Source organism: Meira miltonrushii (assembly GCF_003144205.1).
Source record: "Meira miltonrushii strain MCA 3882 unplaced genomic scaffold FA14scaffold_2, whole genome shotgun sequence".
Lineage (NCBI taxonomy): Eukaryota > Fungi > Basidiomycota > Exobasidiomycetes > Exobasidiales > Brachybasidiaceae > Meira > Meira miltonrushii.
The window spans coordinates 3201261-3222968 of record NW_020289944.1 but is presented as its reverse complement, the minus strand read 5'-3'; the positions used below and the strand labels follow the sequence as shown (position 1 = coordinate 3222968).

Genomic DNA, 21708 nt, shown 5'->3' with positions numbered 1-21708 from the left:
GTGCGTACGGATACATGCACGTATGTACATTACACTGCTTCAGCATTTGTTTGTGGCTCATCAAACAAAAGGCCCAGACTTTTTGTTGCAAATGAACAGTATCATCTTACACACACAAATCGAATAAAGCTAATCTAGCGTACGCGCTAAATAATTCTCTCTCTCTTTTTGTGTGAATGTAAAAGATGATCATGTGAGAAAAAATATGATAGATTCGCACGCCAATCATACAGCACACACCTCCTCTAGCTTCATCTCGGCGTAATTCCAAGAGTAACAATGACGATTTCATTCAGCTTACTGTCATTTACTCCTTGGGAATATTCGGTGTTCAGCAGAGATTATAACAATGAGAAATACAACTAATTAGGCCGGCCAAGCTTGGATCGATAACGGGAATGCATAATAAGAAAGCAAGACAATTGGCCGGTTCAGGTAGAATTCTGTTAATCTTTAGGCTTTAAAACTCAAATCTTATTTTATTAAAAAGCTTATCCTTCCATTTCGGCTCGCTCTTCCCGCCTGTGTTTTGCCTTTGAGAAAAGCGTGTGGGCGCAATAACATTTACAACAAACACGCGCTCTCTCAACCAAAAAGGAAAGGCTGTGCAAATAAAAAAGGAACAAGTAGCTGCTAAGAGTGCAGAGTGCTTTCCTGCCCTGCATAAGCTTTCTTTTTTATTTTTTACTCTAATGCAGGCAAAACCAATTTATGCACTTACGCACGCACGCATGGGCTCGTGTGTTGAACGAACGACAGTGTTTTGGTGAAGTGCTGTTGCAGCGCACGCACTGTGTTCAGTACCTCACTCAATCTTGATCGATACATGATCGGATTGTCATGAGACTTTAGCATGAGGAGAAAAAAAAAAGACCAGTAGTCATCAATGTAGATCCTGAATCTATGCGAAGAACGTGCACTGCATCACTCTGCATCTTCGGACGGCCCGTTTTTACTCTCTCATTTATGCGAATCTACTCCGTTCAATGGTCCCGTGTGGCCAATTTACAGTACTCTTCTTACCTTGCCGCTCCGTTCTCCTATCCATCCTGTCTTGTTCAACTTCTTGAAGCTCAGCAGATCAGCCTGAACGTCCAGCATGAACAAAGGATTATCCCCGCGTCTATCTTCCGATTGCATATTGCTTTTGAGACTATAATTCTTGCATATTCACTCCTACAAAGCCCCTTTATGTTGTTTCTTTTGTTGTTTGATCCTTTTTTTTTTTAATTTGTTCCACATGAGCAGCAAATAAGCTCAAGCTCAGAGAATGTTGAATGCATAATCTGTATCACTACAAAGACGCTTGTTTTGTATGTGTGAGAATAAGTCTGGCTGAATGATCATCGGATACATTTTACATCCTCTCATTGTTATACTCTTCTTTCGATTGTCTTGACACATTTCATATCTTTCTACGAACAATCATTTTCCCCCGCTTATGCAGACCCTTTCGGATTGATCACTAGGCAACATATCGTGTCTCGGAGAGAAAAAGATATTCACAACACAATAATACTGTTTACCCCTACGCCCACTTCTAACACACAATTCTTCGGACATTGACATTCCTTGGAATTGTTTCAGTCGTCTCTACCATCATCGTGATACCTTTCTCTTATTCGACCAGGAATTTCTGACGCCAAAGGATAACAATATATTAAAAAAGCCCAGATTCGACAAAGTTCAACTTTTGATGGCGTGAACTCAACCACAAACGAGAGAACGAGCTTACCATCGTATTCAAGCAAAATCCCTTTTCCTACATCATGGCTGCCGAACAGGAAACGATGGCGTCAAGACAAAGCAGTGCTGGACCAAGTGGCACTTTGTCACCATTGCGTAAAGCCATGTCTTTATCCACTTTATTCCGCCATAACCTGGATGCCAAGCAAAGTTCAGCCTCACAATCGCAAGCAAACAATAAATACACAGCACAATCGACTCAATCGTCTGCTTCACCTCCGGTATCCTCAACACTGCTACCATCTTCAACATCATCTACTCTGCCCCACATGAAGCGAATGAGAAGAAGACTAAGCTTCCGTAAATCTCCTTCTATGAGCCCGAACAATGCAATCGGTGCAGGAAGTTATATCTCATCTCCTCAAAATTGTACAGACACCCCATCTTCAATCGCATCTTCAGCAAGTGGTGCTACGCCTGCCTCACTCTCATCTTCATCTGGTTCCACTTTTGCCGCTACGTTTAGCAATCCAAGAGGAAGACCAAGATCGGGTTCTTGTAGAGCATCCCTACTCAGCGGTGGTGGTCGTATTCTACCCTTTACTATTCCAGGTAGTACGACCGAAGAGGAATTATCGGTGGACGAAACACCAAAAGGAAACAGAGCTTCTAAACGTAACAGTCGGGTACGTTCAACATCTTCTTCTCCTCCAATGCCTCCTAGAAGGCCTGTCACACCTGCTCCTCTTTTGGTCTTGGATGAAGATATGAACTCTCTCGGAATTACTACAAGACCTCTTTCGCCATGGCTTGCAAGTCCATCTGCTCGAACACCAACAGATACATTGAGTCGACAAAACGGTCTTGGACTTTCAGCTCCTTTTGCATCCTCTTATCCGGATGCATCAATGGCACAATTGCATTTACCATCAAGCTCAATGCATCGGTTGTCTTTGTGTCCTAGTCAAGAATCTTTCCATTGTCGTGGACTGGAGCAAGGCAATGGCAAAACGATTGAACCCTCTGCGATGATTTTACCCTCCAATGCAATGGCACCACCGATGATCAGAAGTGTTTCAGCAACAACGACTACAAGCGAAGGAAGCAAAGCACGCTTAAACAAAGATATTAATCCTGGCTCCCCATTGGGTTGGCGTAGACGCCCTTGGGCGCTTTCATTGCAATTGCAACCGCACGGACATACTTCACGGCCACTTGCTTCGCCAACTGGCTTGACTCCACCACCAACGGCCAAACCAGCAAAGATCGAAGAAGATAAATGTCAAAGTGATGTCGTAAGTCCTCCTTCTCGATTCAGTCTGAGCAGCGAGGATACCAGCAATGTAAGCAGATTGAGCAGCAATCAGCAAACCGATGAAGAGACAGAAGTACACGAAGATGAAATGAGTAGCTTTGTTGCCTCTCCTGGATCAGAATGGTCTTCTTCTGCATTTTCTTTCGATACCACTTTGGAGTCTCCTACAAGCAGACCTGAATCACAGTTTGGGCCTTCGCCAGATCCATCCAACGTTTCTGCAACAATAAGACGTAGGAGCAATACCGTTTCTGTTATTCCGGATCCAAGATCGTCTTCCTTACCATCACGTCCTTTGAAGTATGTTCGAAAGGCAATTCCCGTGATGCACATTACGACCGCTGCAACCGTGAACGATGATATTCCTGCCATTTGTCCTGCTTCTCCACCTGCGAGGGTACGTTTGCATCTAAGCTTACCTCCTAGTACGGTCGCAAAAGGTTTACCGCAAGCCCATACGATGCTAATGCCAACGACAGCATCAACGTTGGAATTCAAAGAAACGATTTGTAGATCTTTACAACTTCGTCATGGTCTTTCTATTTCTCCTTCTCAATTAGGTTTATTTGTTCCTGAACAACAAAATGAATCAAATTTATCGCTTTCGCCAAATCAATCACCTTTGCATTTAGGAAGCAATGGAAGTACAAGCCCTTTCAGTCGTTCACCTTGCTTGCCTTCTTCATCCACTTTGGGCTCAAGCAAAGGTGGCTTTTTGCGTTCTCGTTTACGTTCGAGCAGTAATGCAGGCGCAAGGGTATCGATGGAAGGAATTCCATCTTCTTCTTCCGTTCAACAACAACAACAACAACAAACTTCAAATCAACTCTTATCACCATCTTTACGTTCTTCTCAAGCACTTCGTCAAATGCAAAACGAAAGTGCATTATACCAAGAAGGTTTACAAGATGATGATTTGATTATCGTGCGCTTTTAAAAAAAAGAAAGTAGCACAGTTGCATCATATTTTTTTCAGCACTTGCAATTTCTACATCCCTTTTCGACTTCAATCTTTTCATACAACTTTCGCTTTCTTTCATTTCATTCCATACTCCGCCGAGCCTTTGATCAGGCGGCTTTTCCATGCATCATCATTATACCTTTCCTTATTTCATTCTCTCCTCCGTTGTACATCATCGATCAATCACACTCAATCAATCGAACATCAATATAGTATCTGCGTTGAAAATCTACATTCCTACATACATGAGGGGTATATGGATGTGATACAATCGTATCAAATTTTCGGTAAAAATCCTGTTTGACAAATTTGCATTTGTTTTTCGGCATTGCTTACTCCAAGAGGTGTACGGAAAGTTCTTTGACTGGTAGGATAACTATCATTTGAAGCTTTGAGAATATCCAATAAACGCAAACACCATTCTGATGGGAATGTCATTCTTTCAGCATGCATTGGCGATGTCCACTCATCTTGTCCATTTTGCTCTACTTCATCTTGACGGAACATCACCTTTGAAGCTCGGAAAGTGGAAGGAACGCCAAGCAAATTTAAAAGCGTGCTTTCAGGTGTAACAGAAACACCAAAGTCGTCAAGGAAGACCCAAAGCAGTAAAGGCTTTGCAAAAGAATCATCTTTTGTTTCGCTTGTGATGATGAAATGTCGGGTCGCATTCATGTGCGAAGAGCGGAGTAAGTCATCTGCTATGAAGCATGCAAATGAAGGCAATTTCACCCTACTTGACTGATCTTTCAGCAATGGTCGTACTGCGAATTTATGTATCTTGACAATATCATTTGCTGATCCGGAACCAATTGTTGAATGACATTGACGGCATGAAAGCATTTTTGTGCCATTAGAGATCTGAAGAAGAGAGAGTAACAGTCAGTATATCTTGCATCAAGTGACCCATCATACATATATCTCGAGTATCAACAGGTGTTTCGGATGAAGATTCGATGAGACGCAGAAGATCTGCACCTCTATCGTTCAATCTAGGATCGGTAGTATCGGCCGTAAATCGACTCGTTGCCTCGGAGAGGTCACGAATCTCATTCATGATCTTACATGCAATAACGATCAGAAATGATCATTATACGTGCACAGAATCACGCACCAGTGTTCTTTAGAGCTGATGACGGCCTTCATGTCAATCCAATTCTGCATACGGGAGAATGAGCACTCACACTTTTGTCCACAATGTTCGCTTTCACAAGTGAAGTCTTCAATAAGATCAGCTGTGAATCCGCAACGTGGACTTGACCTGCTTGTAATCCTGCATGATGTTCAATATTCTTTTGCGCCTTCAACAGTGTTTCATTCAATTCTTGATCCGTATGGCACATCCATGCATCCACCAATTCTTCCCAATGTTGTGATGGTAAAGGTATAAACTTTGTCGTATCACGCAAGTCCATCAGATCTGTCGAGCAGGTCGTACATTGCCATTGAGTGACTCCTATTGATGCCAACTGTTTTGCCGAAAAGGGAATCTCGCTCTCCTCAGCCACTTTCGGATCCACATCTTTCTCCATCGCAAAACGCAATAGCCAAAAGTCACCTTGTTTCATCTTCTTCCCTCGTAATTCAGATCCTTCTTGCACTCGGCAAGGCAATTCGAAATCCGCAACAGCACACTCATTGGTGCCTTGAATAGACAATGTTGACCGCTCGCCCGCAATTCTTTTGACGTCGTAAACAATTTCATCTGCAAATCTCGCATCTGCGTCTTCCGACCATATGTACACCGAAAGCCATCCTAAACGGTCTTGAGTCTCTGCTATGTATCGAAGAGATGCATTTCCTTCATGCTTCGTCGCAACTACAGCTTTTGTCTGTTCATCCTCTTTTGACTTCATTGCTTGTTGACTTGTTCTTTCATCGATAGAACGAAAAGATCGGTTTAGCACATCATTCCCAGAGGAAAAGGTAGATGGTTTCAACTCACCAGAATGATCAGAAGGAAGGCCTGTTGCTGCTACCGTACCTTCTTTGGCTGAATAAAATTCAGAAGAAATCGGACTTGTGGCCTTGGTCTTTGAGATCGGATCTGAGGAATCCGTTTCATTTGTGACAAAATTCTTGAGTAATTTACTGTGAGATGTTCGAAGTGATCCAGGTGCAGTTGCTCCATTTTTCCCAATTACCACATCTTGATTTGCCATTCGACGGGTAGACGAACTGATCATATCGAAAAGATTGTCATCTTCGTCATCCATTGCAGCAGAATCGAAGCCCATAGCAGCTAATTTGCTCTTTCCTTTACGTGGAGGCGCACGCATATCGTCATCCGAATCGATAGAATCACGTTGTCGCTCCATGGCAGCATTTGGCGAGATAGGTGAAGATGCAGGTGCTTCATAGAAGTCTTTCGACAGAAGCCTGGAGTGAGTTCGTTGTGAGATTGAATGCTTGCGTGGCGGTGCACTTCTCTGATCGTGCATACCTCTCATAGAGGCAGTCGCTAAACGAGAAGATACATGTTCGAAATCTGCTAAATCGTCCATTGCGCGCTTCTCAGAGACGGGCGAAGATGGTTGTTCGCTTCTTTCTTTTCCCTTGCTGCTTCGTAAACCATTATCCAGCAGCAAATGCGAAGCTCGTCTGATAGCCAAAGATCCCAAAGAAATTGATCCAACGGAGGGGAATCTGCGTGATCTCAACGACTTTTCATTTTGAGTCGATGTATGATGTCCAGATTCTGTTGTATGAACCATGGATTGAACAGTAGATGTCACCGGGCTGAAGCCAACTCCAGATAAGTTGCTACTGCCTACTCCTGAAACACTTTCTTTTGGCATTCTATCATTCACTGATGCTCGCCTCGTAGAGCCTAATGCTTGCATCGGTGGTGCGGCACGTTGATCATCCAATCTTCCAGCTTTCGACATGCGTTCAACCATTTGTTTCAAATCGGACTCTCTTTGATTGGCTCGTTTTTGCAGGTCTGGAGGGCCAACACGTTGATCGCTCATTTGTGGCGCACTTTCCATCAATCGATCGATGCCATTTTGCAACATTTTCAATTCTTGTGCTGGATGCATTGATCTTGATGCAGTCTCAGTAGCAGTCTGTTCCGCTCGAGTAGACTTGCGAGCAGGACTAACTTCATCTGCTGCAGCCAAGGCTTCCTTCTCATTCTGATAACATTTCGGTATACCTCCTCTGCTGATGGTACCAGCCAAAGTTGATTCAGAAGGCGAAAGAAGCGATGAAGATCGGCTACCTTCCTTCTCTGAATTCTGTGCAGTCACAAAAGAATCTGTCGCATAAGCAGGCGGACCAGTGGGAAAGCCTGTCGAAATGTCACTTGAAGCACTTCTACGTCTGCGATGCGGCTCGCTTTGTGAAGTTGGTACCGCTTGACTCATGAGGTTTCCAACACCTGCTTCTTGTCCAGTCAGAGCTGGGAAAGTTACACTTGCCCAATTTCTCGTAGAATCCTCTGAATATCTTGGAGGCGGTGAATGCAGACCAAATGACCGTTCGCTCTTTGTGCTGTTACGACGGACCAGCTGTGGTGGAGTGGGCATAAATCCGATCGAGTTACGATTTGATGGATTCTTTGAACGATTTGAAGCACTTAGCCCACCTGCCATCATTCCTGCAACGATAGCTTCACCTGTTGGATCGCCTGCAATTTGCTCGTGAGGTGGTCCAGTATTGAAGGCTGGGCTTGATGCTCGACTATTACGTCTTGAACGACCAAAAGTAGGCGAAGGAGAAGAAGGAGATATCGAACGTTGTCTGCCTGGATTGATGTTCAACAACAATTCGCTTCTTCGAGTGACCAGTAATGATCGTCCTGCACCAATTTGTGCTTGCAAAGATGCCGCTTCGCTAGTCTGAGGTCTGTGATCGTGATATTCTATACCTCTTTCATATGTTGACGAATCATGACATCGTCTCTCAATCTCATCAAATAAGCGAATTAAGCGCTGTACTTCTCCATTCGAGCTTGCGTTACTTCCTCCTAGAATGAATGACCGATCTCTCCATCTTTCATCTATGCCCATAGTAGGATTCATACTATAAGCGAGACTTGAGCTGCTTCCACAACTTTGAGGAACTCGCATTTCCTCATCAGAGAAAGGATTTCGCAATTCTTCGCGACTGGAAGAGGGACTGGGCGTTAAATTATTATTTGATGTGATACCATTTGTGTTTGTTGGCCAATGAGTGGCACTCGTCGGGCTCCTCAGATCTCCACTGCTGCTTCCCGAGATGCTGTTCCGATGAGACGGAGCTCGCTGCCAGGACTCCGCTGGCATCCCTGATGCGGGATATACATGTGATGAGGAAGACGGCGAGGATGCTTGAGACAACGTCCCTTGAAGTTTGTCAGGATCCAGACTGGCCAGTAATGTAGACAAGGCTCTGACGAGCTTGATATCATCCATCGCCGTATTGCTGTGACCGCTTGCGGATGTAGGATTAGACGAACCTTCAATCTCATCAGCTGCATTGACTACCAATACAGCAAGCCTTTCGATTGAGCGTTGCGTTTTGTTTTCTTCTTGATTCGAGCGTGAATTGGAATTGAACAGCGAAGCGCATGCCTCGTCCGCTGCTTTAGACAGCTTTTCCATCCTTGTGCTACCTCCAATCAGTCTTGTGTATGTTGCATTATTTGCCATGACATTCAGCAAACTTTGCACAAACGATAAGCAAAGATTTCTTGTTAATTCGACCAATTGCTTTGTTTCCAATCGATCAAGTGTGATCATCTCTTCCGATTCTCTGACATGATCATGTTCTTCTGCCATTTCTTCCACTTCATCGTCTGTATCTTCAAGCTCTTCTAATTCTTCCTCTTCTTCTTGACACTTTTCTTGATATTCTTCTTCATCTTTTTCCGCATTTCGTAAATTCGGATGGCTTGCAGAATGAGCACTTCCACTTGAAACGGAATGATGACGTGGCTTAAGGGCAATATTGGAAGCCAATGTATGCGCTTTTGAACTGGATGAAGATCTGTTCATACCTCCTGTTGCCAGAACAGAAGGAACCACTGGAAGGTCCAAACTACGACGAGGCCTATGTGACATTTGTGGATCATGTGTTGGAACGGCTGGAAGAGAAGCGTAGGTTGAATCGACCGTATTTGCGGAAACAGATTGAGAAGGTGTGAGTGTGAATGTAGGCGGCGTAGGTAGAATCTGTGAAGGTTGCTTTGTATGATTATCAAGTGAACCTTCACTTGTATCGATTATTCTTTCACCATTTTGAAAGCTGTTATGCTCAAAATCAGGCTCCCGAACGAGCTCCATTGTTTCGCTCTTCTTTGTTCTGTCCGCCTCCTGATTCTTGTGATGACATCAAGGAAGGAGTTGAAGGATCAGTCAAAAGGGGATGATTGTTGTTATGCCAGCTGGTTAAGGAGTAGGAAGGGATCTGAACTCAAATGAGACAGAAGTAGCAATGTATATTGAATGCAAATAAGATAATATAATGTATCATAGGAAGAACGGGCTCGTTAACAGGCAGTCAGGCAAGTCTTAAGGCTGCATGTACTCTAGGCCAGGCTTTAAATTTATGCCATGACACGCGTGTTCCTAGTCTTATGTGCTTGTGCTCTGCTTCAAATGCAAAGCGGATCCTCCTCCTTTTGCCCAGTAAAATATTCAAACAAGCTTGTGGAGTGGGGCGTCAAAAAGACGACCGAAAGTACGCTAGTGCTGTGCCACTAAAGCAGCGGTATTCCTCTGCCAGGCTTTATGACGTATACAAGCTACGGCATCATGGTATAGATTAAATGTGATTTCATTATACATTTTCAATCTTGTATATATCTTCATTCTCATTCTGAATTGGGATTCTACTTCTATCGCAATACAAATATTTGAAGAATAATTTACTTCTTGCTTTTATCTCTATTCCCTGCGATCACATAAGCCGGTTTTTCTCGTTTCTCTCTTTTTATAATACCAATAGCATAGACAGTATTGAACAACTAGCTATACAGACTGATCCATTCTCTCTACAACGTCATATTCGCTAAGATGTGACTATACTATACTTGAAGTTCAGTCAATACCTTTTTCTTTCTTAATAATCTTTATGCAGAAATTTATATGAATTGACAAATACCAACACGGAATTGAGTACGATGGACTTTTCTTATAGCCAGCATATGCTCCCAACACTTCACGGTATCGTCTGATGTTCATATATATGTGGGTATAAATTCTATATTGTTTATCATCATATTAATATAATTTTTATTCAGATCGAGAATTATTTTTCAGGAATATATGAAAGATATACCACCTTCCAATCAAATCCTAAATCTGCTTAAATATCATGCAGAGAGAGTCGTGTATGGTATTGTATGCTTCACTGAGAAGTAGGTTCGGATTGCCTGCCGAGTTTGATCCTGTGATATTGTGGTGATTGATTTTGAGATGGATAAGACATAGACCACAATTATATAAGCAGACTTATTTCTGCATCGAAGTCCACCCGCACCCCTCTTTCAAGTATATAAATCTTTAAGGTGTTACGTTTTGTAGTCTCCAGGCACTGCTTTCTGATTGATAATAATAAATTAGTGAGGTAAAGAAAAAGTGGGTAAAATTTACATGTGATATCTGACTATTTATAATTGACATATGGGCTAATTTGGGCACCAAAACTGTGGTTCGTCAGCCTTTGTGGCGGATCAGGCGTTAAGGCGTGATACGGCGTGATACGGCAAGTGACGCCTGTACACGTGCTAGGCGCACCGTATACGTCATATCCCAACATAAGGCTTATTTAAGCGAGACAGTACGCTAATGCATGTAATAAGTCAACAGCGAACGCAAGTATAATAAAATATACAACACGGCATACCTGTACGTTTGAAAGTGCAAGTTTGCCGTGCCTATACTACACGCCTTGGTGGATTTACTGTCGGTCACTTTTTGACGTGTTTTTGTGGCACTTATCGCGTCGATTGATCGGGGGATAAAGAAGGTCCGTACCGAACCAGTCGCGTGCTGGCTTGAAGGGTGCCGGTAATTTACGTTTGAACTACACAGGTAATTGCACCACACGCCATTTCCAACGTAATTTTGAACAACAAGCTACAAAATACGCGCGCGCGCACATACGCATATTTTGGATTCCAATGCCGTCTGATTGGACTTTAGCAGAAGGGTTAAACCTTTGAAATGTTGCCTAGCAAAGGCATCATATCGCATTCTTTCACCTCCTCTTACTTGCTCTTCATTCTTGCATCCTCCCTCATCCTGCCTTCCTTCGGCACCATTTCCCTTGCTCCTCATTGACTGAATTTGTTCATTTCTCTGTTGCTCAGACCGCATTTTACCTTTCAAGGAGCAATTGAATCATTCCGGGTGAGTTGTTCATTATATGTCGCATCATGTACCTTCAAGAGAGCTTACCTTTTTACATACCCTATCCCCTCTCTCCCTCTCTACTTGGTGCACGTTCATCTATTGCCCTTTTGCTTTTGCGCGCGCGCGTGGGTAATCAATAAAATTTCGTATATACCGGCCACCTGCGCGCAATTCGCATCTAACCTCTCCCCCTTCATCCGCACCCTTCATAGTCATAGCGTGCCCATCTGAGCAGCATACCACTCTCCACCCATCCATCTCACTCTCTCTCATAAAAGCACATCCTTGATTAAAGGAACAGCATTTTATTAGGCGTTCTATCCCGTACACGCATCCTCTCGCCGTTTTCCCCTTTCAAAAGAGCAAAAGCAGGCAAAGAGCACAAACACCGCTTTTCATCACGACCAAATACATTGCAATCAAAGGTGAGTATCGTGTGCCTTATTCATTTACCCCATCGGTCAACGCGAAGAACAACACTTTTTGCAGAAAAAAGACCAACACTCCTTCTCATTGCTCGTTATCTAGCACGATCATCAGTCGTGACTGCCATCACACACTTCCCTTGCTCTCTTCTTTTGCCACCTCTGCTCCTACTTCAGTCAACGCGACTTCGTAGAGTTCATCTGACACAACGCGTTTTACACACGTCTCATTCTTTCAGTCTTTTCGCGACGCGTCTTGATCATCATCATCAACAGGTTGATCGTCTACCGTGACCATCACTCGTTGAACCAAAGCACGTATCCACATCGTGAGTGTCATACATGACCGTGATCATCTTTGATGGGCATGTTCCATTCTCAGTTGGTGCATTCATTCTTCCATTAACGCGGTCTACCAACGCGTCATTCGCATTGTGGTCATCATCTCCTCCATTGCAATCTTACTAACACACTCTCTTTTCTACCACAGCTCATTCTGTATGTATAGTGGTCACGACAACAATATAAGCCGTTCCGCACGTCAAACAAGCAACGCATTGTCCAACAGCCCACATCAAGGATACTCCACCATGTTTAGCCAAAACAATCAATCTCATCAATACTCTACCAATCCGCAAAATTACGGAGGTAATCATGCTTACCAACAAATGTACGGTCAACCATATGGTCAACATACCAGTCATTTGTCCCATCAATCCGCTTCACCACACCAACAACATTACGGATCCTCCGTTGGATTGTCGAGTGGTCAATTTGGTTCAGGCGGTCCAATGATGGGTGGAGGCGCGAACGATTACAGCATGCACGGTAACCATCCCGGTCATGCATACGTTCAACCAAGCCATGCAGGCGGTTACGGTACCCACTTCCAGATGCCAAGTGGAATGCAACATTTGCAAGGCCAACAAGGTTTGATGATGCCTGGTGCTCATATGCAATCTGTCGGTCAAAATCCAGTTGCCTTACACGGCGCCGGCGCAGGAGCTGCTCAACCTGCTGCTACTGGTACTGGACGTGGTCGTGGAAAGAAGGCAGCCGCTGCTGCAGCTGTTCCCGCCGCTCCCGAAAAGGCAGGTCGTGGACGCAAATCAAAGAAAACTTTGGAAGCTGAAAAGGCTACCGGCAAAGTTGGCAAGACAGGCAAAGCCCCCAAAGCTGCAAAGGGCGATCGCAGCCAACCATACCCCAAGGTTAAGGGTGAAGCTAAAGCTGAGAAGGAAAAGAAGAAGAAGAAGGATGCACCTAAACCTGTCTTGCGTTCTCATCTCAAGCCACCAAAGCAAGCTCCATCAGCATGGCAAGTATACTTTACCGAAGAGTTGCAAAAGATGAAGGCTGCTTCTCCTAACGAGAGATTAAATGTCGCTCACGTTGCCAAAGATGCCGGTCAAAGATATGCCGCTTTGCCAGAAGAGCGCAAGAAGGAATACCAACGCAAGAGTTTGGAAGCAAAGGCAGAATGGGAAAAGGACATGGACAACTGGCGTCAAACTTTGACACCAGAAGATATCAAACAAGAGAACATGTACCGAACAGCTCAACGCAAAGCAGGAAAATCACGCAAGGGAAATTTGAAAGATCCCAACGCACCCAAAAAGCCACTCAGTGCCTACTTCTTGTTCTTGCGTGCAATTCGTGCTGATCCAGCATTGACCCAACAAGTGTTTGAAGGTGAACAAGAGACCACCAAACAGAGTGTGTTGGCTGCAAGCAAATGGCGTGCTTTGCCTGAAACAGAGAAGCAACCTTACCTTGAAAAGGCAGAAGCTGACAAGGCCGAATACGAGCGCTTACGTCGCGAATATGAACAAACACACACTGGCGTTACAACCAAGAGCTCTGGACGTGGAAGAGGACGAGGAGGTGCAAGCGGTCAAGACGTTGCCGGACATCAAATTGCCGGTGACCCAACACATCACTTCAATACGGCTTTTGATAACGAGCACTTTATCGGAACAGGAGCCTTGGACGAGCATTTCGGCACAAACCCAGACGGATCATCGCTCAAGCCTGAAGATTTGATGTAAAAGAGTAAAAGACAAGGAAAAAGCAACGCATCAATGAAGAGGGTCTGATCGTTATACCCTTTCAGGCCTTTGCATTCTTCTTGCTCAACAAGTCTTCCCTCTTATCTTCTCGTCTCGATCACTTTGTCTTTTGTTCATCAAAAGTTCGCGTCTTGCCGCAATGATTTCATCAAGCTCACTGATACGCATCCTGTAGATCAGTGGAGACGCAAAATTGTACTCTACCGTGTACCCTTAGCTCTATTGTTCGCCCATGTGTCGTGTTTCCGTCTTTCAAGAAGATGTTCAAGCTCAATGATTGGTTATAATTCAAGATTATTACCGTTTTTTATCGTGTAAGCTTGTCATCTCTTTTATCGCTTTTGGATTTCTCTTTCTACTCTGTTACGTATAAGCAATAAAAAAACCCAAATCCTTATTTCTACTTTTTCTCTTTTCCGGATCTTTCCAAACCACGAAACGCATGTACAAATTATTCAAACACATGACTTTGTGCGTTCAAAGCCAAACCTCTTATCCTCTTCTTGTCTACTTCTATTCATTGTTTTGGAATCATATTCTCGCTTTTTACGTATGTCTGCATGCAATGATTAAGAAGAAATAAAAAGCAAGTGCAAATTAAAGGTTCTATTTGTTTGTGATTGTGCATATGTACTATTAATACAGTGATTAGATTGAAGTGAATGATGTGCTTGTTCGGTTCTCATTCCAGCCATTCGTCTCTCTTTCCGAAACGGAAATGTTGGACAAGTCTACAAGATCCTATATCTGCCGCATCCGTTGATGGATTTTTGGAAGAATCAGATGTATCAGATCGATACATATCCAAGATCGTGCTTGAAGATGCGTTAGAAGAATCTTGCCTTTCGTGTTCCGATGTGGTATTTGGGTTGACCGGTCTTTTCGTGCTTATAGCTAGCCTATACAAGCCTCCTGAGCTAGTGATTGCGATCAATTGAAAGTCTTCATCTTCTTGCTCTTTTTCTTCTGATGATTGTTTCGCACGAACCCAATCTAGCCAAATGCCTTCTTGAATCGTCCTTTCTCCTTTTCGAATATCGTTCACCCTTCCACGCATATGTGCCCATCCTCCTTCCAAATTCCTAGCTCGATCAGGAACGAATGCATCTCCAACAAACGTTTTCTCTGCATCCAAATCTTCTCCATCTGATCCCTCTCCGTCATCATCCATTCCAAGCCCTTGTCTTCCTTTTCCTTTTTGTCCAACTGTCGAAGCTGTCTTTCTTCTCTCAGGCGGAGGCTTCACATGTCGCATACCATCGATCATCCTACCGCTAAATACTTGCAATCGAATACGAAATTGAGCAAAACTCCATTGAGATTTAAAATATTGCGGTAAAAGTGAAGTTGGAATTTGTTGAGCAAAATTTTGTATAGCATTTGGTAAGAATCTATTCGCCCTTTGTGATAATTTGAATCCGGTTTGTTGAATAGATTGTCCAGAGGAAAATCGTTTCAAGGAATTTTCTCCATCTTCACGATTGCCACTTGTAAGCGGTATACCATGCTGTAATGCATCCAAATTGAAGAAGTGAATCGTTCCTTTATCACTTGCAACGGCTAAGAATCGATTATCAGGCGTGATTGCAATGCTCAATATCCGGACAGATTCACTTCCTCTGCGTAATTCGCCCAGTAGAGCGGCCGCCATCGTTCTGACTCGATCGCCGTTACCTGTGACACGTTGATTCGATGACCTGCTCGGCTTGCCTGCCGAGACTGTAGACCAGAACCGCAAGATTGTGCCACGATCGGAGGCCGTGCAAAGAAAGCGTCCATCCTTTGACAATTCAAGACAAGCTATCGCATTCGTATGAGCTGCAATGATCGTAGATGCTCCTGCCATTGATGAATGAATCGATGTTCTTTTCGTATGCGAGAATTCCACACAAACCAATTGTACATGTCCGATCTGCCTTCCAGGTAAAGCAATCAATGCACAATTTGTCTTTTCGATTTGCGATAGCGCTGCTGTACATCGATTCGAATCTGGGTGAATGTCCAACACAAATCGCTGTCGTATTCCCCATTGAGGTTTTGTTGCATGCTGGCCTTCCCCTGCAGCTGAGTTGCTGTGAAGATGATTGCCCATCTCAAAGATGACTGACTTAGTCTGCAGAACGACCACTAGAATGCAGACTTTTTCCTTTACTTGAGATGATGTCTGTGTGTTCTCTTCCCCTCCAGTCAAATCATTGTTGCTCGACTCATTCTTGCAGAAGCTCTCAACTCGGATGCTTTGAACAGCTTCGCCGAACTCCAATTCTGCCACTTCGCGACCTCGTTCAATCTTGTACTGTATCGTGCTCTTCTCCAGGGGACCATCATGATCTGGGTCGATGAACCCTTCTACCGCATCCAATGTAGACATGCTGTGATCGCTTTTGCTCATAGCTGCTTGAAGATCGTCCGAAAGTGAGATCGGTTCTGCGAAAGGGTCGTCTGTGTCGGCGGCAGCCGATGTAATAGACTTCTCCGATTTGCTTTGTATCATGGATGCTGTTGATGATCTCTTTAAAGCGTCATCTACTGTCCCTTCAGATTCATCGTCCTCGATATCGCCAAAAACCTGAGAGGAAGACATGCCACCTTCTTCTTCACCTTTCAAACTTTTTGGCCTGCTATCACTCATTACGCTATCGTCAAGCATGGCCGGCAGTACGCCGCTAGCTATAGCATTTGACGTCTTGGACATCTCCATCGTGTTCCTGTCAGCTTCCTCTTCATTAGGACTTTGTTGATCTTCTTCGGCTTCTATTTCCTCCGTTCGCGATTCACTCTGCTCTCTGCCCAAAGAGAAGATCGTTGACGGAGGCGGAGAAGCTGTTCCTTCAGACAATATCTCATCATCTTCCGATCCAAGCCGGCTTCTTGTTGAAGAAGGTATTGGGACTCTGTACTCTGCATTCTCATCCCAAAGGATTACCTTGTTCGGTGCAAATCTAGGAACTCTACCACCTCCAACCAAAACGACCAAAGAAGAATCATCAATCAAAGCAACATGTGCCAAACCACCTTGAAGAGCGGTAAACTTTCGATTTGCAATTATCCGAAAAGGTTCTGTTCTTGCAATAAAGAAACCGTCATTCGTTGCACAAGCAAACATGTTTCCTTGTGATGAGGTTGATTCATCCTTTTCCCCTTTCACTTCATCTTTTGATACTCTCTTTGGCGTGGATGAGGATGAACTGCTCGGTCTACTTGAGGATGCTTTCGATTCGAATGAGGCTGTAGATCTGTGACTAGATGGTGTATTTCGGCTCAAGTTGACGGATGATCTTCCCTCTTGTTTACCTTTCCGTCTATCCTGACTCCGTTGGTCCGCTGATTCCTTTGTCTTTTGGTGATCATGATTGGATATCGTTGCAAAATGTGCATTATTGAAGATTGGCGTGACGGCATGTGATGTGATACTATGTCTAGGTAAATTCATACCTTTTTTCCAGTCTCTATTTATTTGATGGATGTTTGAAGAGAGGACGTCAATATGGTTAATTATCTTGTGTTATACCTCTAATCACTCACACACGTCTAATCTTTTGTGGAGAAAAGACGAAAAAATAACAGGCACAATTACAGTATCTTGAGCTTGGAGCGTGTGAATGGGCACACCAACTGTGTGTATTAATCCAAGCCTGAATGCATACTTGTAGTGCATCCTGCATGAGCATCATGAATTTCACTGATTACCATCATCATACCTCCTCCTATTCATCAATCAAACATTGAGCGAATATTCCAATAATTCTCTCCATTAATTCTTCTTTTTGATGGTTGGGTACATGATCGGACACAATGTGTGTGGCAAAACATTCGAAAACGAAGCTGATGGCAGGGTTCTACTTGGATTATACTGGTACAATAAAAAGTATTTAAAAGTAGCACAAAGAAAGGTGTAGACTTTAAAATTTACAGGCAAAAGAGTGAAGATGAGAATTGAGGAGACAGAAATAAGAAGAAAAACGGTCGCATCCAAAGTCGGAATGATGTCAACGATCCCAAGAATAGAGAAAGAAGCCTTGAATTGTACAAAACGAAAATAGGAAGCGGGTATCAAAAAAATTGTAAAGAAGAAAAATCTTGGCTCAAATTACTTGTGATCCATACTTTGGTGCGGTTTCAGAAGGTGCGGCCGTAATACCTTTGTTGTTAGGCATTGACGTATTGTCACCATTGATCAGAGGTGTTGGTGTGAGTCCATTGGTACTACGATCGGACGAGCAAGGAACTTGGCTCAAGGCTTTTGGAAGTGGCAAATGCATATCGTTCATCATCGACTTTCGGATTAGCGATCCACCAGGCGAGGTTGTAGGTCCCCTTACCATATTTGGTGATGGAAGAGTAGCTTTGTCCGTTCTGACAGGTGGAAGAGGCGCAGCTGCGTTGGAAAGGAGCGAAAGAGCATTGCTTGCACTGCCATCTTTTGCTTGCTTGGAACGATATGGCCCTTCACTTCGGAAAGAATGCGTAGAGAGTGATGGAGATGGTGCTTCGTATGCTCGGCTAGGCGGTCGATCATATCCATTTGGCGTATGATATGATTGCATACCACTTGCACTAGAAACAGATCTTCGATGACTATTATGCATCGCTTCGGCATTGCTGTGTTCGCTGTATCGACGATCACGCGAGGGAGGCGAATATAATGGTTCATGAATATGTCTTGGCCCAACATAAGAGGGATGATGGTATTGTCCTTGATGCATGCTCGCATTCTCACTTCCTCTGCGAACTCGATCTCCAAACCCAACGCTTTCGTGATGTTGGTAATATCTTGCATCACCAGGATGAGGAACCGGTCCTCGCTCTTGCATCGGAGATGATTCATACCCACTTCGATATCCTGGATGTCCGCTTGGATGGCCTTGATACGGTCCATATCCATGACCGTGATAATGCTCAGGCATGGGCATGGAATGCGACGACATTGCGCTATGTGAAGGATAAGCATGAGGATGGATCGGATAACCGCCATCAGATTGTGGTGGAGGCTGAGACATCGCATATGGGCCTTCTCGGTGAGGATACGGAGCAGGGTGGTGCATGGAATGCTGCTCGGACCAATGACCGTTTGGATACATTGCAGCAGGTCGATAAGCACCCGGTTGACCTTGCCTGTCACGATTATATGGTGCTGCATCATATGCATCAAAAGACGATCTTCTTTGATGAGAATATCCATCATCGCTAAAGCCATGACCTTTATCGCCATCCCATTGATGTGACACGGAACCTTGCGTGGTTGTAGAGCCGCGTCTGCCTGTCTTTGGTTGACCAACCATCCTTTGAACGGCTTCAGCTCGTCTTCCAGTTGGATCGATAAATTCCTGTACGACAGCAATTGCAGTTCCTTCTTCCAATGCTTTCCTGCCCATTTGAACAGTGGCAACAGTTTCAGGGTCCAGATTTGACAATTCGCTTTCCAGTGCAACGGCGTCCACTTGACTGGAGTCCAAGTTCACAGTGCCTCCGTTTCGACTCTTTGGATGCAAGACGTGGGTTCGGTAATGTTGCAGAGAATTATCTTGCCTGGAGAAGCTCGCATTGCATCCGGGAAATGTGCATCGATATGGTTTGGAGCCGGTGTGAATACGATTGTGTCTGGCTGCATGTCCACTGGTTGAAAAGGTCTTATCACATCCAGGGTACGAGCAAGGATAACGTTTCTTTCCGCCAATTATCTGAGAGTTGCTGCTACCCTTACGGCCAACTTGAGTGCCTAATTTTGATGACGTTGATTCAGCATTACTGGCACGTCTACGATGGAAAGAGTCCGTCTTGTTTGACTCATTGCCATCCAACATATTCTTTCCGCCATAGCCTCCTTGTGTAACTGCAGTTGCTCTGTGCATATTCATCGGCACTTCACCTTCGTTTGCTTTGTTGAATGTATGCGAGCGGGCCTCATTTCTTTCATCCATCTCGTCTTGTTCTCTGCCGCTTGTCATGCTCGTATTGTCTTCACGGTAAGTGGAATTGTTCTTTCGAATTGGCGGTGGAGATTTAGCGAATCGAGAAGAACTCAGCACTCTACTCATGGGCGCCTTTCGTGCTTGAACGGCTTCATCTGCTTTTGAGTTTGAATCACGTCTTCTTTTGGTGCCTGCTGCTGTATTTTCGTTCGCAGTGATTGTATGTTCACCTCTTTCTTCATCTTCTGAAGGTGAAGAAGAAAAGCCGGTATCAGTCCTTTGCGTTCTGGGTTGAGTTTGTTTCAGTTGATCGTCGGCGGCGGTTTCGCTTTCTTCTGATGCTCTGGATACTTTTCCAGATTCCAAGCCATCATCTCGTGAAGATTCGGTGGAGGGAACAACTGAGGTAAAAGATGAAGATCCATAACTTTCACCTCCACTAGGATGAGCGCTGCTGAAAGGTGAACGTGGTACTGAACTGTCGGATGAAGTACTCTGTGAACGATGAGAAGTCAAAGGCGGAATAATCAAACTTTGTGCCGGAGAAGAAGCGGACATGACATGCTTTCTATTTATTGACTTTGCATGAGTCTTTCCTGACGAATTACCCTTTGATGGACCATTTGATGTTGCCTTTGAATCATTCAACAAACTCACAACACCACCAGCCGAAGGCAATGAGAATGAAGTTGCGGGTGAAGTATCGTTTTGTGTCATTGTATTCATGTACGGATTTTAAGAGCGAATCCTATTGTTATCCTTGAAGATAACAAGTTTCTTGTTGTTGAGAAGAAACAGATGTCAAGATCATTCGCGGTATTGAGTCGGATATATGCCCTTTCTGTTTCAATAGAGTGGCCGTGAGAGAAGATCCTGTACAAGATTGCAATAGAGTCGATCGGGTTAATTTGTATGTTCAGATTTTCATAAGTTTGATCGATGATTGATGGTGGTGACAATCATAGCAGGATGTGAACAACAACTTGCTCTACAAACATAGAGTACCATCAAAAGAATGAATTGGTGAGAGAGGAGTAACGTCAAATATGAATACAGTGGAGGCAATTCTTCTTATTCATTCATTCAAACAGTCAGGGTGGCAGCAGAAGGAAGGAGTCAAATTGTTGTGACCTGCAAATATGCAAATATTAAGCGGAGGCGAAAAAGAGGGGACAATTTCAGTATTTTTACTCTTTAATGTAAGACAGGAATTTTAACGCTAAAGGAGGAATAGAAGTATTTTCCTCCTAGATCGATTGAACGTATGCGTTACAGTGTAATCTCTCAATTTATCTCCACTCTGTGTGTGTGTGTGTATATATCTTGAACCCTAGAAAAATAAATTAAAAACGCACAACACCCTTTTCCATCATTTAGCTTAGGGTTGACAGACCAACGGGCAATTAATTGTTTTACAGAAAAGATGGACATCACCATCGAATATTTGATCCCATTTAATCGGTGGTGGAAAAAGAAACAAGACGGGCAAATTGAGAGTGTTTCACTAAAGAAAGGCACAATTGACGTATGAATGAAATGTTGCACCCCTTCAGGGACTTTTTAAAGGGATTGATTAAATATTTTTGCAAAATGAAAGCACTACGACATCATTACTTCAAAAAAGGGTGATCTTCGTTTTTGCTGCACTAAACCCCATCGGAGTTGTAATATAACAGTATCTTGACAGGGACATCTTTTGTTGTTAGGCATTCTTTAATGATTAAAGTATAAACAAAGACACCCTGAAAGGCATGAAAGCACTCTTTTTCATCATTCGATCTGTAAGTTCATTTAAACGGCGGAATTTTAATCCAATTCAAAAACAGGTACACGGTTAATGCTGTCATCACACAGTCCAACTGTGTTCACCGCTCCGTTCGATGCGTATGTCCATCGACCCTGGTTTAATGTATCGCTTGTATAATAGCTCCGAGAAAAAAAAGAAAAGCACAAGGAAGTTGTTTGTTTTCTACAGAAAGGTACGCCAGGTAAGGGGTATA

General features: G+C 43.8%; 5 protein-coding genes across 5 annotated transcripts; 2 read left to right on the top strand and 3 right to left on the bottom strand.

Annotated features, from left to right (window-relative positions):
* Positions 1–1769: 1769 nt before the first annotated feature.
* On the top strand, positions 1770–3938 carry FA14DRAFT_179234 (uncharacterized protein; the record flags this gene model as incomplete). The annotated part of the gene is made up of 1 exon (XM_025500910.1): positions 1770–3938. One exon carries the CDS (start codon positions 1770–1772, stop codon positions 3936–3938), a length of 2169 nt encoding a protein of 722 aa, XP_025356169.1.
* A 1017-nt stretch (positions 3939–4955) lies between these two features.
* FA14DRAFT_48452 (uncharacterized protein) lies at positions 4956–9410 on the bottom strand. The gene has a single exon (XM_025502403.1). It carries the CDS (start codon positions 9227–9229, stop codon positions 5105–5107), a length of 4125 nt encoding a protein of 1374 aa, XP_025356168.1. The 5' UTR covers positions 9230–9410; the 3' UTR covers positions 4956–5104.
* Positions 9411–12992: 3582 nt separating this feature from the next.
* FA14DRAFT_106201 (HMG-box) lies at positions 12993–13568 on the top strand (the record flags this gene model as incomplete). The annotated part of the gene is made up of 1 exon (XM_025495773.1): positions 12993–13568. A coding segment is annotated over one exon (576 nt), but the record flags the coding sequence as incomplete, so codon positions are not given.
* A 910-nt stretch (positions 13569–14478) lies between these two features.
* Positions 14479–17229, bottom strand: FA14DRAFT_189798 (uncharacterized protein; the record flags this gene model as incomplete). The annotated part of the gene is made up of 1 exon (XM_025501756.1): positions 14479–17229. One exon carries the CDS (start codon positions 17227–17229, stop codon positions 14479–14481), a length of 2751 nt encoding a protein of 916 aa, XP_025356166.1.
* Positions 17230–19291: 2062 nt separating this feature from the next.
* On the bottom strand, positions 19292–19600 carry FA14DRAFT_122681 (uncharacterized protein; the record flags this gene model as incomplete). The annotated part of the gene is made up of 1 exon (XM_025496528.1): positions 19292–19600. A coding segment is annotated over one exon (309 nt), but the record flags the coding sequence as incomplete, so codon positions are not given.
* Between the last annotated feature and the right edge of the window lie 2108 nt (positions 19601–21708).

What these genes read in the sequence shown, in the direction of transcription:
- FA14DRAFT_48452 (XM_025502403.1), bottom strand. Translation starts at nt 9,229, where the DNA reads ATGGAGCTCGTTCGGGAGCCTGATTTTGAGCATAACAGCTTTCAAAAT.